We start from the raw sequence: 18,226 nt of genomic DNA, 5'->3' as shown, positions 1-18,226 counted from the left end.
TGAGCCCCTGTCATGCCTTTAAATAAGGTGCCAGGTGTGTTGACTCAACCTGTCATCCTTCCAAGATTGGCAAAATGAGTAGCAGCTGAATGGAAACAGGGGGCACTGCATCAGAGGCACAGCTGCGCTCCCAGCAACCAGCAGCCACAGGCTGCATGCGAAACAATAAAACCAGGATCTCCACCTTTGGTGCAACCATTCACCCGAGTCGGCTCCAGGTATCCTAAATGACTGCAGTGTTCTGAACAAAGGAATTACAAGTAATGTCTGTCAACCTGACCTGCAAATTGGAAGATAAACAAAGGTCACATGACCATAGATGTCACCTTAAAGACCTCTGTAGAAGGCATGGCATTTCTAGTCCGAAGATGGATGTGAGGAGCTGGGACAGGACAGTCAAGCCGAGCCGTTCTAACATCAGGTGCTGCTCACATTACAGTTAATCTTTCAGCACAAGCGCAGTTCCACGATAAAACGTCCTCCGAAAGGATGCATCGACAAGTCCTCCCACCCCAACAAACAGGACAAATGATGGTTGCATTCTGAGCAAAAATGATGCATGGAAAGAATGCGTGGATCGTTCAGAACAAACCGATAATGAAGAGGCATTTCGCACCAAGGCATTCACCGCATCCCCACTCGGGCATCTGCGAACCCACGAGATCGCTTCATCACATTAATACGTTTGAAACTGCCCTCAAAATCATTGGGATCTCCCACGACGAAGCCGATAGTGTCTAGGCCTGTTACTTTCGCGTCGCAGACACGCTGGCGGCCTCACATCCTCTGCTCTCTTGGTTCTCTCCCTCCCAGCTTTCTAGTTGGGTACACATGGTCTGTCAGTAACCCTCTTCTTGTTAAACTATCAAAATCCAGGATCACTGCTCACCTCCACTCATTTGTTCCTCTTTCCTCTCACCTATGCAACCAACTGCCCCAGTCTGTTCAGTCCCATTCTTCCCTCCAGGGCTTCAAGCCAGCAGTTCACCACTATTTCAGGTCATCCACCATCAATACTCATTTTCTCTTCTACCTCAAAAGACCCCATTTTCCAAGAACTCGCCTTTTTACAGCTTGTCCACCCCAGGTGTCCTTCTCCCTCTCCCCTTGATCTCACTCTCACTTCTACTCTGCTGCCGGTGTTTCCTCCGTTCCATTCTGCTCGAGCTCTTACATGAGCCTCAATCATGTATACAATAAAAAAGGCTGGGGTGTTTATTTTTCATCACATCTTCTTTCAGCATGCAGCACATGACTGCGGTAGCATCATTTTCTGGGGTTGTGTCACCGATGCAGTTCCCCCTCTAGTTTAAAGCTGGAATTTGTTCAGGGTGCCGTCGATAGCTTGCATAATCTTCGCAAAAGGACGCTGTGGGATCTTCAACATCCACCAACTCATGCTGGTAGGCCCGGCGCTCAGTTTAACGTCCATCCAAGAGACGGCACAAACATTGATGCCTCGCCCCACCTGCGCAAAACCAGGATGACAGTTTGTAGCTAGGCCGAGATTCAAATCCAGTTTAAACGGCTCAGGAGCTGAGTACGCGCAGCTCCAGGCTTTCCTGCCAAGCCTGCACTTCACTGTGCAGCATAAAACTCTAAATCTTCTCAGACTGGCCTCCTCCGAGACAAGAAAGTCCCCTTCGGCAAATAACAGGATCATAACCATGTCGAGATTCAGAATCACCCATCCGAACAGCGAGCGTTACGACCAAAATGCACCTCGGTGTACTTTCCTAAAGGCTATCAAAATGCCATAAGCATCGTTTATACATTCATCCGCATCAATCACAGTATCCTGCGTGTCTCTCCCCAAGCGACAAATCTATTTTATTCACAAAAACGATGTCTTCCGAACACAGCCTTGCACTCTACCTGCACCGTACTACACCAATTAACGGCACAAGACGGCTTCATCACGGTCCGTTAACATGTGCCTACGTTGAGCGGGTGATGGTTTACAAGAGTAACTATTGATTGGAGTTTTCGGCATCTGACTTGCTCTGTTGTTCCAGAAAGGTAAATCAAGTGACAAACGCACGACTTGTAGAAAATATGGGCTTTTATTGAAGACAGAAATGATGACAAAAATCGGCACACTCGTTTTCATCAATCACGTTTGGGGGAGGGGGGGTGGGTATGCTTCGTGCTCCAAACTGGGCCCGAAGCGAGCCGACGTCGACCCAGCCGATACTTCGATCTAGTATTGACAGAGAGACAAATAAAAATAAAAATGATTGTGACGGGGTGGGAGAGTCACAGTGGTGTGGACGTCAAGAAATCTGTACGGTCGGTGAGAAAAATGTCCATGTGCAAAGGGTAACGACCGTTTGCATAAAGTACGTCCATGTTTCGGAATCAAATCCTCGAAATCGAGGAATTTGATTGATCAAGCTATGCGTGGGTGGCGATCGGATCAGCACCATTATCTTTGAGATAAAGAAATTCGACAACGATAAAACAGCGTTTTTTGTCTCAGCTGTCACAAGTACAAAGCGAGACGAGCTACTCGCACTCCAAGTAAAGAAAGTATCGTGAGTATCTCAGCATTAGATCGGGGTCGCTGTTGTCAAGACTCGGTCTATATTTCGAGTAACAGCACGTGGAGATGTCGACGAATCTCTCGGACTTCAACGTGTGCGGTTAGTAAAAAATAAAAATCATATTATTCTGTTTTGTCTTCCATGCCTTTGGCAATTCTTTTTCTCTTTTCCATCCTTTCATGTGTGATGCTGAACAACAGCCCCGAGAGTAAAAGCAGTGTGGCACGTCATCCATTACCTTACCGACTAATTAAAAAGACATCTACTCAGCTATTCATCGAATATCCCATGAACCCAACAGGCAAGCAGACAGCAGATTAGTCACAGTGGAAAGGGGCAGAGGTGTCTGTGGGCATAAACTTTACACTACTCGCTTACTATCCAGCATAATCTGATCAGATCTCCCAAAGAAATGAGGTAACAATTGATACATGATCGATCAGGTCCGATCCCAGAAGGAAATGGGACCGAAGACAACTCGACAAACTAGGAATGAACGAGAGTTATGACTCGGCACACCTGCAGTAAAACTGCCGTACAGCCATTTAGCTTCTACCAAAGTAGCGATTCCCAAATGGCACCATTGGCTTCATGGCCGGTCCAAACTGGTGACAATCACGGCATAAGGACATTATCGAGACGATTAAAAAGGATGAAACTTGACAGCAATTACCACTTCTCCACTCTGCCCAAGTAATCCTCATGTAACTGCTGTTTTGCTGAAAATGCTGCGGCCGTCACGGGGACACCGTCGTCGTCTAACCGAAGGCCAGACGGCTCCTCGGCAGGTGGCTGAGTCCACCAGGGGTGATTCAGCCAACGATGCCGCCTTTGCTGCCGGTCATGCCGGCGAGATAATTGGTACCGCTGCAAAAAAAGGTCCCGTGCGTATTCGTAAAGTTGCACGTCGAGGTGGTTCAATGCCTGGATTTTTGCCAAGGTGGCATTACCGACAGCGACACCACCGGCACGCGTGTTGTTGAACTGCGTAAAGGGTGCGATGAAGCGTAGGTTGAAGGTTCGCTCGAAGAGAAACTGCGTCCGTCGCTGAAATTCTGTCAAGCCAAAAAAGGCCATCCGACGTAGGTTGAGCTTCGCGCTGTCAAGAAGTACCCGATCACGATCACTCTGCGGCATGTACGAGACATTGTAACAACCGACGAGGTTGAGATCGGCGAGCATTCGCACCTGCCTGTTGTTGGCAAGGTTGTAAGGGCACGCCACAAACTCCGGCAGCGTAACACCTGCCCAGTCGTCACCCTCGTAACAAGGTGGCAGTTCGCCTGGCGTCGGTGTGCGCCCATCACACATGTGCAGCGAGCTCTTCCACGTGGCACCACGCTGGACGTGGCGCCACTCACTCAGGTAGCGCCATACTGGATCTCGCAGCATTGTGATGTAGTAGTAGTTTCGGCTGCAAAACACAACAACAAAAACACGTTGGAAAACTAATCAAAAGCAACTATTGTCTTTTTATTTATGTGCGTATGCAGGTGCATGGGTTAAGTTAGCTAAGTTTGCATCAACTTTTCCAAGATCTGATGAAATCATTAACTAAGAAGGAAGTTCATCAGTAATGACCACCTGCATATTACAAATGCAAAACGGTGGAGTGATTGAACACGAACCCCTTGCAGCCCACACACCAATATATGTCCCACACAATCCTCTTCCCTCCCCTTAATCATATATTAGGTGCACACAAGGCAGACAATGAGAAACCGGAATGCGTAACAAGAATGAAAATTTAGTCTTGTGCATCCGAAAGATTAAACGTGTGCAGGGAAAGTGCCCCTCTCTCCCGTCCCAAAAATCAATATCAAACTGACAAACAACTCAAGTGGCAAACAACAGCCGATAGCTGATGACGTGAAAGCATTCAAACATAAAGCCAATGTCGGAGTTGCAATGTGTTCATTCCAAAGACTGGGTATATAACACAAGATGGGGTAATAGACATTGACGCTTCACTCTAATGGCTGGGCAGGAAGACCAACTCAACGTTTGGGTTTTTCTTCCCAACTCTGTGCCGTCAAAAAGGTGGTTTCTTGGCATTGTCACTGATGTCGTTTACTGCCGGGGTAAGGCCACTGCTCTCGAAATGGGCTGGTTTGGTAAAAGGAGTGAAACAACCCTCACTTCATTCAAATCACAGTCAAAGTAGTTGAAGAAAAAGTTTTGTGAGATGTCAAAATAACAATGGCAGATGTAATGGAAGGCACAAGTCATGCAAACGGGGGAGAAACACACACACACACACACACACACACACACACACACACACACACACACACACACACACACACACACACACACACACACCTTTGAGACCTGGTAGGTGTCCATATTCCATCTCCTGAAATCCACCTACATGTGGAGATAGCAGCCAACAACAGCAAGTTGCATGCACAACATGTATATATCAAAACACACATATATATATATATATATATATATATATATATATATATATATATATATATATATATATATATATATATATATATATATATATATATCCACATACATGAGGGGCAGTCAAGAAGTAACCTGAAAATGACGATATAAATTCGAGAATGTAGTGTGTGTACTTGTAGACGACATATGTTATATTGATGGGTAAGAGTTATGCTTTGCCTGTTTCAGATATGGCAATGTTGAGCGTATGACGTCAGTAGAGCAGTTAAATGGTGGCTCCCTTTGAAACATGCACAAGGGAGGAGCAACGTTCTGTCATCCGTTTCTTGGGAAGTGAGGGTGTGAATCTCAGTGAAATCCATCGCAGAATGAAGATGCAATATGGTGACTCATGCTTATCGCTGCAGCAGGTGTACGACTGGGACAGGAAGTTCAAAAGTGGTTCTTTCAGTTTGGGTGTAGGTTGTTTAGGCACCCACCTTGCAGACACTTTGCGGAACCCCAGCACGTAGTGAATGACAAGATGTGCTGAACCATGGTTAATGTTCAATTCGGAGACCACTTCATCCAGTATAATGTGACGGCTTTCCCTTAGCACGTGTTCACCTCCTGCAACCATTGCTGGTGTGTCGGCTGTGAGGCTGGCCTGAGCAAGCAGCGTCTGCCACACTGTACACTCCACTTTTAAACTTCCTGTCCCAGTAGTACACCTGCTGCAGCGATAAACATGCGTCACCATATTGCATTTTCATTCTGCGATGGATTTCATGGGGAATCTCACCCCCACTTCCCAAGAAAAAGATGACAGAACATTGCTCCTCCCTTGTGCATGCTTCGAAGGGAGCCGCCATCTTGGAACTGCTCTACTGACATCATACGCTCAATATTGCCAGATCGAAAACAAGCAAAACATCACTCTTACCCATCGATATAACATATGTCATCAACAATTACATTCTCAAATTTATATCGCCATTTTAAGGTTACCTATTGCCTGCCCCTCATATGTATGTGTGTATAAAAAAAAAAAAAAAAAAATATATATATATATATATATATATATATATATATATATATATATATATATATATATATGTATATACATGTTAGTGCTTGGTCGACCGACATAGGAAATTTTAAGGGAATCGGCATCGGCTGATTGGAGTCAGTGTGATTATCGACTAAACGATATATATATATATATATATATATATATATATATATATATATATATATATATATATATATATATATATATATATATATATATATATATATATATATATCATACATACATATATATATATATATATATATATATATATATATATATATATATATATATATATATATCATACATACATACATACACATGTTTACAAGCCTGGTGTTGGCTTAGTGGTTAGGGTGGCGGCTTGGGATCCCAGGGTCCTGAGTTCAAGCCCGTTGGCTGCTGAATTAACACCAGGGGGTTGACTCAGCCTGTCATCCTTCAGAGGTCGGCGAAATGAGTGCCAGTGTACTGGTCCCGGTGTATGCCCCGGTTAGAATAGGTGTACCATATCCCTGTGTGTCGTAAGAGGCGACCAGGGTTGGCGTCAGGAAGGGCATCCGGCCATAAAACATTGCCTCAACAAAAAGCCAAACCCCTGCACAGCAGGGAAAAATGGCTGTAAAAACGGTCATTTTATTTTTATTCATACACACATGTTTACAGTGCCATTTATTACGACTGTATACAACCCAAAAATCTTCAGTAGCTTTCACCCATTTTTGTGGGAATTTCAATGAACAATTAAAAAAAAAAAAAACAACGTTGCATTATAGACGTTTCAAGGAGATGTGCGTAAACATTAATAGCTCACCTGGACTATAATCTGGTGAGCGTATGTAATCGAGCAGTGTCCGCAGGTACTAAAGTGAGTGAGTGTGTAAACACTTGTCATTATCGCTTGAACCAAACACAAGATTTTTTATGAAACTTGGCCACAAGCTTCATTTCTGATGCTGAGTGAAGATTTATTGACCGCATCAAAATATGCGCTTATTGAGGGGGTCTACGGGGGGGGGGGGGTTGACACCCCCAAAATAGGTATTTGCTTTGTTCTCGAAAACTACAACACAATTTCGATGACACTTCACCACAATATTCATCACCTGTGACCCACCAAAGTTTCTCCAAAGCATTAAAAAATAAATAAATATATTTTTAAATCAGGGTGCATGGGGATCTGTGGAGGGTTTCACTCCAAAAATATGTATTTGCTCTCTTCTCCAAAACTATATGCATGATTTTCATGAAACTTGACCACAATATTAATTAACCGTGATGTACCAAACTTTGTTCATAGCATTAAAAAAATTAAAAAAAAAATCAGGCTCGAAGGGGGTCTGTGGGGGCTTTGTGAGTCTGTTGCTCCTGATCCAGGTGAGCTTCAGAACACATTACAAGTTCCTATTTTTTCGATATGAACAGCTGCCAATCATTGTGTGATGGGTGGACAAAAATTTGGCTCGGTAATTTCAAAAACACATTCAAACGGAAACTGCTCGGAAATCGGGTGTCATCAAATATATTTTGCTTTGAAACTCCCAAAGAGAAGCATATTAACCTTTGTAAAGCACATCCTTTTCATATAAACAGCAGTTCACATAACTGGCACTCAGGTACTCATGCACGGTTAAAACAAAAAACAAACAAGTGAAATCCTTCAATACAGCGCGTGTGGTGAAGCAAATGAGTACACTCATGTTAAAATATACAATTTATGCTTTTTCAGTTGAAAAACAATTAAAAAGCGTACTTAGTATTTGAAATGTAAAAATCTTGTTATTATTGTGATAAGCACCTTTATATATAACAGACGGAATGAAATTGTTCGATACAGCGTGGCAGGGGGCCGCAAAAGAATGATGTAAAAAATAATAATAATCATAAAGTTAATGTAGAGACAAACAAATGATGAGTAAAATGTAAGCTTTGCTGATGAAAAGATGAAAGCAAAGCTACAATATTTGTTGAGCAAAACATTGAAACATAGTGGTTACACCAACTACATAATATTAGTTATATTGTTATTATATAAAATATAGACGAACACATTTTGAATTCAAGCATATTTAATTTTTGCATATTTTGAATGTACAGTACAAAGTTGTGAAAATAATTCAAGATGTCCCTGGTTGAAAGAACCACTTATCACTTTGCCACCAATATCTGCCATAATTGTAAGTAAATTTCAACTACTAATGCATGACGAAACACTTGTGTATGGCCAATATTAAAAAGAATGACGGCATAAGAAGAACTTGGCTTTCAGTGTTCAGCGTTCGGCGCGAAATGCCATGGTGGTCGGAAATGACGTCTTTCGTTCGTACATGAGAGGGGAGCGTTTTTTGGTTTTTTCCCGTCAAGCAATAAATTCAATGGTTTTCACATATATAACACATTAGTTTCACAAATTTCCATTGAAATACTCGGGTATTTCCGTCAATTGTCGCCATTTCCGTCTCGGTTAAGCACTGCCATCTACCAGACGGCCGTCATTGGCTCACTTGAGGCACGTGGGGGAGGGGGGGGACACCAGGGACATTTCAAACTCGGTGCAATTGTATACAGCGCACGCGCTGTAAAAACAAACAACTAAATACATCCTCCAAAGATGCTCAGAAAGCTCAAAAGCGTACCAGCACAACAGAGGCTTTTGATGGAAGGTTTTCTCATGTGGTGTGGATAAGATTCTTCCGTGATATTTCTGATATCCTGCGATTTCGAAATTTAAGTGTACAAAATTAAGTTTATAAATTACAAGATTATAAGTTACATTATGACTTGTAACTCGAATTTATACTTCACCACACTACTCATCACCATCACATTAAAAATCGGAGTGGCAATTGGGAAAGCAGATGAGCACATTCGAAGCTGACAATTTTTTTTTCTTTTTTTGCGTGTACCAAACCATTTCTGCTGGTACTCATTGGAGAACCTAATTTTTAAAAACTTGTGTGAAGCCCTGCATATAAAAAAACAATTGCTTTAGAAACAGTCACGAGGACAAAGGAAAACTCGATCGCTCATACGCTGCTGAGGTTTTTTTTTTTTTTTTTTTTTTTTTTTTTTTTTTTTTGTATACCTTGGTCGAGGCTCGTATGAGAGCTAACACACAACTCACAGCAAGGAGGCATGAGACAAGAGGGGCGGGAGTGGAAGGGACAAAACATTGGGGAACAGACACAGGTGAACTGTGGAAGGGAGAGGGATGGGGATGGGACGGGGAACATGGCGAGGGGAAGATGGACATTAAAGGGACTTTCAGGAAGGAAAGCAGGAGAATTGAAGGAAGTGGGCTTGGGTGGATTATCGGGGTAGAAAAGATCGAGGATTTGGATGGGGGAAGATAAGAGGTGGTGGTGAACAGCTGTTTTGAAAGCCTGAAGGGAAGAATGGGAAAGAATAGAGTGAGGAAGTTTATTCCAAAGGCGGGAAAAAAGAGGAATGAAAGAGTGAAGATGAGCAGTGATTCGTGATTTTGGTAGTTTTACCAGAAGGGGGTTGTTGGCGGACCTTGAGCGCCCTGTGGAAATGTGGTGGGGACAAATCGCAGAGAGAGCAGGGGGGCAAGGCTGGAGAGGAGTCGGTAGAAGACAGAAAGACCACCGACCAACCTGCGGTGATTGAGTGAGAGGCCCAAAGACTCAGCTTCATTGCGGGAGATGCCAATGATCTTAAAAGCCCTGGTTTCGACAGCGTGAAGTCGAGAAAGGTGGGAGGCAGGAGCACCAGCCCAGAGGGGAGAGCAGTACTCCATCAGGCTACGGACAAAAGCTTTGTAAGTGGTCAGGAGCTCAAGAGGGCCGAGGAAGGACTTTGCACGACGGAGGATTCCCAGTCGGCGACTGGCTTTTGAGGCAAGGTTGGAAATGTGACTTTCCCAGGAAAGGTCATGGCAGATAGTGAGACCCAGAAGCTTGAAAGAAAAGACTTCTTCCAGAGGATTGTTGAGAAAGTGGATGGGGGGTTTTGTAAACGGTCCTTTCGAAGAGACATAGTGAGAGTGTGAGATTTGTCTGGATTGAAAGACATGTTCCACGTGTTGGACCAGTTTGTGATTTTATCCAGATCTGCAGTGAGTGAAGAAGCTGCTGCTTGCCGGTCTGAGGGATGACAGATGGTACGGCAGAGGGTTGAGTCATCGGCAAAGAGAAATAGAGGATTTTCCAGAGAGTCCGAGAGATCATTGATGAAAACCAGAAAAAGAACAGGGCCCAGAACGCTACCTTGAGGAACTCCAGCCTGCACAGGAAGAGGGGATGAAAGAACTCCATTTAGGGCCACACGTTGACTGCGACAGGAGAGGAAGTCTGCGAGCCATGAGTGGAGATGGCCTTGAATACCATGGGCAGAGAGTTTGGTGAGTAGGGCAGGGTGCCAGACTGTGTCAAAAGCACGTGATATGTCCAGGGATACGGCTCGGATTTCCTGTCTGGCATTGAGGACCTCCATCCATTGATGGGAGAGCAGTAGCAGCATATCTAGGGTAGAGTGACCTGGTCTGAAACCAAATTGATGATTGGAAATCAAGCCATTGGAGAAGAGGAAGGATTTCATGTCTGAAGCGATGATGGATTCCATAACCTTGCTGATGATTGGGAGAAGGCTGATTGGTCTATAGTTACAGGGATCTGTTTTTGCACCTTTTTATGCAGGGCAGTGATGTTAGCAGATTTCCAAGCAGATGGCAGATGACCTTGGGAAAATGAGAGGGTGAATAGAACAGAGAGAGGGTGAGCAAGAGCAGAAGAGCAGGCTTTGAGGACACGTGGGCTGATGCCGTCTGGACCGGTTGCAGAATCTGACTCGAGGTTTGAAAGCAAGCTCTCCACCTTGTCAGGAGAAAAGGATACAGAGTCCAGGGACAGTTGGGTGCGACTGGGTAAAGTGGGTAGAGATAGTGATGGGTTTAGGACACAAGATTTAGCTGCAAACACCGAGTTTAGACATTCAGCTTTATCACGTGTGGAATCAGCAGTGCGGCCATTTGAGGTAAGGGAGGGGATGGAGGGGGAACATACACCAGAAACAGATTTGATTAAACGCCACCAGGATTTTGAGGAGGGAGAGAGGTTTGAGAGTTCAGACTTGAGATGAGAAAGATGTTGTTTTCTGGCTCTCCTGAGGGTAGATACACACTTGTTCCGAGCTTTGTGGAAAGAACTGAGATTGCCCTCAGTTGGGTTTGCTTTCCATGAGGCAAAGGCAAGTTGTTTCAGGACAACTGCCTCGCCACAAGCTTCAGTAAACCAAGGGCGGGAGGAAGGGTAAGACAACTGAACACGAGAGGGGATAAATCTGTGCATGAGGGAGAGCAAGTTTCTTTGAAAGAATTCCCAGGATGAGTTGATGTTTGAGAAAGTAGTGATAGGAGACCAGTCTGTAAGTTTGATGGCTGCTCGGAGACCCTGCCAGTCGGCTTGAGTGAAATGCCAGACTCGACGGCGGTGAGGTGGTTCTCTGATAACAGCCAGAGAGATGTCCACTTTAATAAGGACGTGGTCAGAAGAACCAATTGGAGCGAAGGAAGAGCAGCAGATATTGTCAGGGAAATTTGTCAAAATCAGATCCAGAAGAGATGGAGTACCATTGGTTGAGATCCGGGTCGGGAAGTTGACCGATTGAGTCAGTCCCAATGAGTCACAGAAAGCTTTTGCTGATGTCCCATGGCAGGTGAGAGAGGTACCCACACCTAGCCAACTGGCGTGATGACAATTGAAGTCGCCACATAAGAGGAAGAGAGAGTTTGGATGAGAAGATAGAAGATGGTCCATGTTTTCGGAGAGTGAGGTGTAGATGGAGTCATCACTGTTCGGTGGACGGTACAGTACACATATAAACATGAGGTGGGAGTGGAGGGGAAGCCGAAGCCAGAGGTATTCCTGGGGGTGTGGGGGAGTGAGAGCAGTGCAGGGAGAGTGAGGAATAGAGTTAAAGTTAAAGTTAAAGTTACGTGGTTAAAAGTTAAAAGTTAAAACCTCCACCACGGGGCCACACACCCACGAGCCTGGGTGTGAGTTCAGTCCACGCACTGCACACACGTAACCAAGCATGCAGGCAGACATACATGGAGTCCTTTTACAAATCCAAAGCTACCCATTTATGCCATGTCCATGTGTGCTGTCTGCGTACATGCTTATAGCAAACTGACCTCCGGATTGTGACACGAGCCATGTGCGGAATACCGTTGTAGACTGTAGGGCACTCACTAAGTGGCTTATGCACTCAAGGAAGCACTCCAGCTAAACGGTTGAAGAAACTTTTAAAAACGACACATTTAATTTTTTATATGTATCCATCTATGTCAAAGTGATGGGTCGTGAAAGAAGATCAAACAAAAAGGGGAAATGTGGTGTCAAATAAAATTGCACGTTTTCGGTGGGCGAGCCACCGCCAGAGGCACCTCTCGACAACACGGCACCAAACGCAGGTGAGTAGGGCCTGAACTTTGTTCAAGTCGATTGATACAGTATATTCAGTGACAGTGCAAACACTTTTGCCTTGTTTGGCCATGGCTTGGAAACGAACAACCAAGCAGGTTGGATAGTGCGGGCCAAGTGACTTAAGCACTCAAGCAAGCACTCCAATGAAACGGTTTCTAAGAAAGAGCTGGCTTGGCAAGCGATTAGGGATCGCCCATTTAAAGACCATGCACCCAGAGACACCCGATATGTCAAGCAATGTCCAATTTGGAAAAAATTAACACTTTTCTTTTAGCAGTCAGAACTGCTGCTGAAGTAAATAAAGACGTTTAAATTTTGAAATTTCGCTCAGATTAAGATATTCTAGAGGTTTATGGCATGCGTGAAAATGAAATAAAGCCACAGACATTTATATGTTTATAAGCACAGACAATATTTATAAGCATTGCAATGTATCCATTGCTCAAGCATTCGATGGCATAAGTGAGGAAAGTGGGAGAAAACAAAAAGCTCATCGTTAAGAAACCTTGTTAAAAAACCATCGTCATGGGCGATCCCGAATCGTGGCGGCCTGTTCTAAGTCAAAGCATTGTTGAGCAAGCCAAATAAAATGGCAAATTAAGATCCCAGTGAAGGACAGCGAGGTGACCAAGGATGAGCCTTGATAAAGGATCATCAAATGAGGCCATTAATTATTTTCAAAAAGGGTGTTTAAATTAACCAAAACACTACCTTGGAGTTCCCTTAGTATGCATGCAAAGTTTGGAGCCCCTCAGCTTCATGGTTTTGGATGTATGGAGGAGACAGACGGACATTTACTATTATATATAGGGCCTGAATAAATATGTAAATACACACGCATGCACACCAAAACAGGTGGATGCTTTGAGACCTGGAAGGGCTCCGTTCCACCCTCTGAAGCCTGCACAGATGGAGATTACCAACGACACACACACACACACACACGTGTGTGTGTGTGTGTGTGTGTGTGTGTGTGTGCACTATCACCTCATTTTGCACGAGATTAAATTATTGTACAAGATTTTTCACAATGACATGAACGGATAGAAATTATTTTTACGAATGGGCCCACCTGCCCTCCGAGCGGGAGTACCCGTCTTGGTCCTCCTTCGGTCGTCAATGCGGTGCGGCACAGTCTTGGAAATACACTTTTGTAATTTTTGAAAGAAATTTTATTGATCACAACATATCACACTCGTACTCCAGATCAAATATCAAGGAAGAGATTTGTAGTACCGGCTACCACTAAAGGTGGCACTATTTTCATCACGTCAATCTTGGAGTGTCGGTGACATCGACATTTGCTCCGTTACAGGAAGGTTATTGCGACGAGAGGCGCTTATCAAGACAAGACTCACAAAGCAGCTGCTACGCACGTCCGTACAGTCAGCGAACCAGGCAAAGCAAGGCACACGTCCACCGGTGTGATGACGATGACGTAATATCATCGCAATCATCTGCGTTAAGTACACAAAGTGAAAAACAAAAACGTTTTAGTGTCTTATCTGCAAAATGTATCATGTGCATGCACCACCATTCTGGATCCACCACAACTACCTTGTTAGCCACAGATGGGCTGCTTGATGTAAGCAATATCTTTTCCCATATTTACCTCCGCCACTGAAGGTGGACAGTGGTTGTGTTTTCACCCCCGTCTGTGTTTGTTTGCCTGTCTGTGAGCACGACATCTCAAAAAGTTGTGGACGGATTCGGACCAAACATGGTAGACAGGTTGGGTGTGTGAGAAGGACGAATTGATTAGATTTTGGTGAAGATCCGGACGCAGATCCGGATACTAGAATTTTTTGAGTGATTCTTCACCATTGAGAGATAGGGCCAAAAACAATATATAGTACGATATCTCAAAATGTTGCGGATGAGTTGTGACAAAACTAGGTGGATGAATTTGTTGGGTAAGAAGAACAAGCCGATCAGATTTCGATTCAGGTCCGGATTCAGATCCGACCCATCAGCAGGATACAAAATGTGAACTAGTCGGCCTGTCGGAGGTATGGAATTTTCTTTTCACACGTATTGGTTTATACAATTCCCAAATGATGATGTTATGCAATGAGAGATTTTATTTTTTGCTAATTGTGATGCCAGAGATGGGGAAGTACAGCATCATTCGGCAGGTTACATAACCATGCAATCAAAGGTGTTTCGACACGTCATGAATCATGTCATCGCAGACACCAACGCGACGCCAAAGGTGCTAATTACAATCTTATCTTGCAATTGCCATGAAAAGGATGCAAAACCAGCAAAAACTGCTTGATAGCGTTAATAGGTTTACTTTTATAACACTCGTGTTTCAGGTAACCAAATTTACCGGATTCATGTTTCAAAATCAAATGCCCCACAAGACAGAACCTCTCTGGGGTATTACAGTATATTTGATCACCACTGCAGATTCAAACTGATTAACAAACAACACAGTGACAACCTGTGCTTTCGTCTATTCATGACCAAAGGCTTTAAATCTTAGTCCGCAAAGACTTGAGTGCCATATGGATGCCTTCTAGTTTGGAGGTGGTGTGTTGGCATACTTTATGTATATGACATCAGCTCCATGTCATAGGGTCAGTGTGCTTCTTTGGTTTATATATATATATATATATATATATATATATATATATATATATATATATATATATATATACAAAGCCTGACACTGGGGTTTTCAAAAATGTGGGGGGGGGGGGCACAAAAGTGCAGGCCATGGCTTAAAGTTGAGGATCCTCTGCCTCAAAAAACAAAATGTGGAAGTTATTACCTTTCTGAGGAATTCCTGACATATTCTAGGGCATGCATACACATATCCCATGAAGATGGAAACCTGTCAATTTGAAGGATGGTAATGTTCTGCTTTGGTCATAAAATTTCGAGATATTAAAAATGAAGTCTGGATTTCGAGGTGAAGAAAATTATTTTGCACCCGACACAAAAGGTCCCTCTCCCCAGAATCAACCTCCCCATTAAAATTTGAATCTTCGACAATGGGTGAGGCCAACAGGACTATAGATATATAAAAGGCCGTGCCACGATTCGCATACTACTTCCCATGCACAGGTGAGTATGTTGTTAGGTTAGATATCTCACTCGAAGCATTCATTAGTGAGGGAGGGCATGAAGCTCGTGTGCACACCAAGCATACACAGCTATGCCTGCCTGCCTCATGAGCTGCTGGAGCAAGGGGTCCCAAGAAAATAGGCCACACATCTCACCAAACCTCATTCGTTGACCGTATGCATCTCCATAAATGAGGTCATAACGAATCGAGTCACAATCTTTTAGGCTCTGAATGTAAAAAAATTATATTTGGCCTAACAGATCTTACATCCTAATGGTCACAGTGTTTTGTAAAAATAATACCAAAGTAAACCAGAAGGGCATTCTTCGACGTCGCAGATATGCCTCCGCCCAAATTATTACATCATTATACATACTTGTACCAAATTTGATTTAAATCCCTGAACCCATATTCAAAATATTCAATAATGCTGGCTGCCAGACCATTGGTCCGATCAGGTTGAAATTTTATAACGTAGACTCCCCATGATTACTAGATCGTAACTGTTAAAAATTTTACGTCAATTGATGAAGCGGTTCAAGAGAAATGTATTTTTTAAAGATGTTCGTTGAATCAAATATGGCTGCCAGACCATGTGACCTATTAATTCTTCGTAAACACCCTGGTATCCCCAAGTCTTGGGGAACATGTGGGTGAAGTTTCCCCTCAATCTGTCAAGCCATTCTGGAGAAGATTTTTTAAGTGTTATTCTTCAAAAAAAACAATAAAAATAAATAAATCACAGTTGCCAAACCATGTGACCTATGATGTCATAGGTGGAAAACATTTTGCTTCCCATGGTTAGGCAAACATACCCGCAAAGTTTTGCCTCGATCTGTTCAGCCGTTTCTGAGAAGAAGATTTTTGAAGGTTTTATGTTAAAAACAATATGGCTGCCAAACCACGTGACCAATGACATCCTCAATGTTCACCCCCCCCCCCCATACGATTGATCCCTAAATGACCCTCAACATTTTTCAAAATGACTGGATAAAGCATTTGACGCATGCAATTGTGACGCCATGACGAAGCCACTGATGCCATCAAAATAATTAAATAATAATAAAAATTGCCCCCGTGTGGGGGTGACGCTCATCTCTATAATACCACAAGTTCTCAATGTTCAGTTATGACCAAAGACTACTGTGCAGTTTTACTGCGCAGCTCGAACTGCGCAGTTTGGTTAAAGATGACTCGGCATTTTGGCGCACGCGCACGAAATTATATTTTGAAAATAAATGCTGGCGTTGACATTTCGGGTTTTGAAACTTTTGCACCTTAGGCGGAAAATGTGTTGTTACGAATTTCGGCCGCTCGGTGTGCGATCGGCCACGTAACTCAAATCGCGACCGCGTCGCCCACCGGAACGGACAATTCAGTCGTGACCCTCCTTGGAACTATCGCCAGGAGCTAGTCACGGGTGGGTCTTTCGACCCCACCACAATCGTGCCAATCAGCTACCCGCGCAGGATAGGGTTGTTCGCCAAACTCGACCTACCAAAGTACCTGCGCGGGTAGTTAACCGGGCGATCGTACCTCGCCGCTGGCCAGCCTAGGACACGAACCGCTTAAGCGGTCCGTTCCGTGCTTCAGTGATAACCGAGCGGTTTTATCGCCGGCCCCGACGGACATGATTATTTACCGGGTGCTTACACCCTTCTACCAATTCCTTCCGTGATGCAAGATGGAACTTTCAAACAAAGGAAAGGACGCAACGAAACAGGGAACAGTTCGACAAGTACATTTATTTCACACACACACAAGCAAGCACGTATTCACAGCCATACAATAATTCGGGCACGTATACAGTGAAAGCAAGAACACAACGCAGAGTTACAACCAAATAAAAAGGGCAATTATTTTCAGCACACTTATACAGGTTTACTTACAAGACTGGCACCACACATACATTTACACAAAAAGCAAAGAAAACAAAAGCCACCCTCATAGGCAAGGAGGCAGACAGGTCCGTGGACCAAATGCGCGTGGAACCTGGATGAGCGGCCAGGTCCACGAGACCGAAGTGGTCTTACCCGCGCCCTCGTAGCGCGATGGCGGGCAAGCCGCAATGTCAGCGTTAACGCGCCTGACTCCGTGCCCCTGGAGTGGCCGGGGAGCTCCCTCCGGCGTGCTCTGCGCAAGCACGTGTTTCTCGGTCGGCACCACGGTTGGGGTGGGGAACGGATGGGGTTACCGGCACTGACTCTGGCGAACTCTCGCCCCCCGAGCCCTCCTCCGCGTCCCTGCTCCACTCCGCAACTCGCCCCTCGACCTCCACTCCGAGCTCCGTCCCCCGTTCGTCAATCGGGCCCCGTCTGCACTGCCTGCTTCGAGCTTCTTCCTTTCCACCGTCCGTCCCCGTATATCCTCCACTGCCGACTTCTCCAACTCCACCTCGAGCCGCACCGTGTTCGCTCTTATATAGCCCGGAGGTGGAGCGCACATGCAAATACGCGGATCAAATCGCGTTTGGAGGCGGTGCTACGCCGCCCGATGTTCAACCATTGGATGGACGGAAAGGGGGCATTAACCTCTCCTGATCAGTTTCTCTCTCCAAAAAGGGATACATATGCTTCGCGTTTGGAGGCGGGGCCACACCGCCCGACGCTCAGCCATTGGACGGACGGAAAGGGGGCGTGAACCTCTCCTGATCCGTTTTTCCTCTCCCGAAAGGATCCATGTGCACTCGTGGCAC

At 44.6% G+C, this 18,226-nt stretch overlaps 1 protein-coding gene across 2 annotated transcripts in view; it reads right to left on the bottom strand.

The window, feature by feature from the left end:
• Nucleotides 1-2,044: 2,044 nt before the first annotated feature.
• The window catches only part of LOC147009505 (heparan-sulfate 6-O-sulfotransferase 1-like), a 117,307-nt gene continuing 101,125 nt past the window's right edge, over nt 2,045-18,226 (bottom strand). Inside the window, exons 2-3 of one of the 2 annotated variants that reach the window (XM_085861412.1) lie at nt 4,866-4,910; nt 2,045-3,957 (exon numbers count right to left, since the gene is read on the bottom strand). In XM_085861412.1, the coding sequence (XP_085717538.1) occupies nt 3,213-3,957; nt 4,866-4,910 (790 nt within the window). In that variant the 3' untranslated portion in view covers nt 2,045-3,212. The remainder of the gene's footprint in view (nt 3,958-4,865; nt 4,911-18,226) is intronic. The other variant, XM_085861413.1, reaches the window with a different exon arrangement.

This window comes from Eptatretus burgeri, chromosome 17 (assembly GCF_056783735.1).
Source record: "Eptatretus burgeri isolate ZD-2024b chromosome 17, Ebu_testis_v1, whole genome shotgun sequence".
In the NCBI taxonomy this organism is placed as follows: Eukaryota; Metazoa; Chordata; class Myxini; order Myxiniformes; family Myxinidae; genus Eptatretus; species Eptatretus burgeri.
Note: the sequence above shows the minus strand (reverse complement) of the source record. Positions and strands in the feature narration are given on the sequence as shown.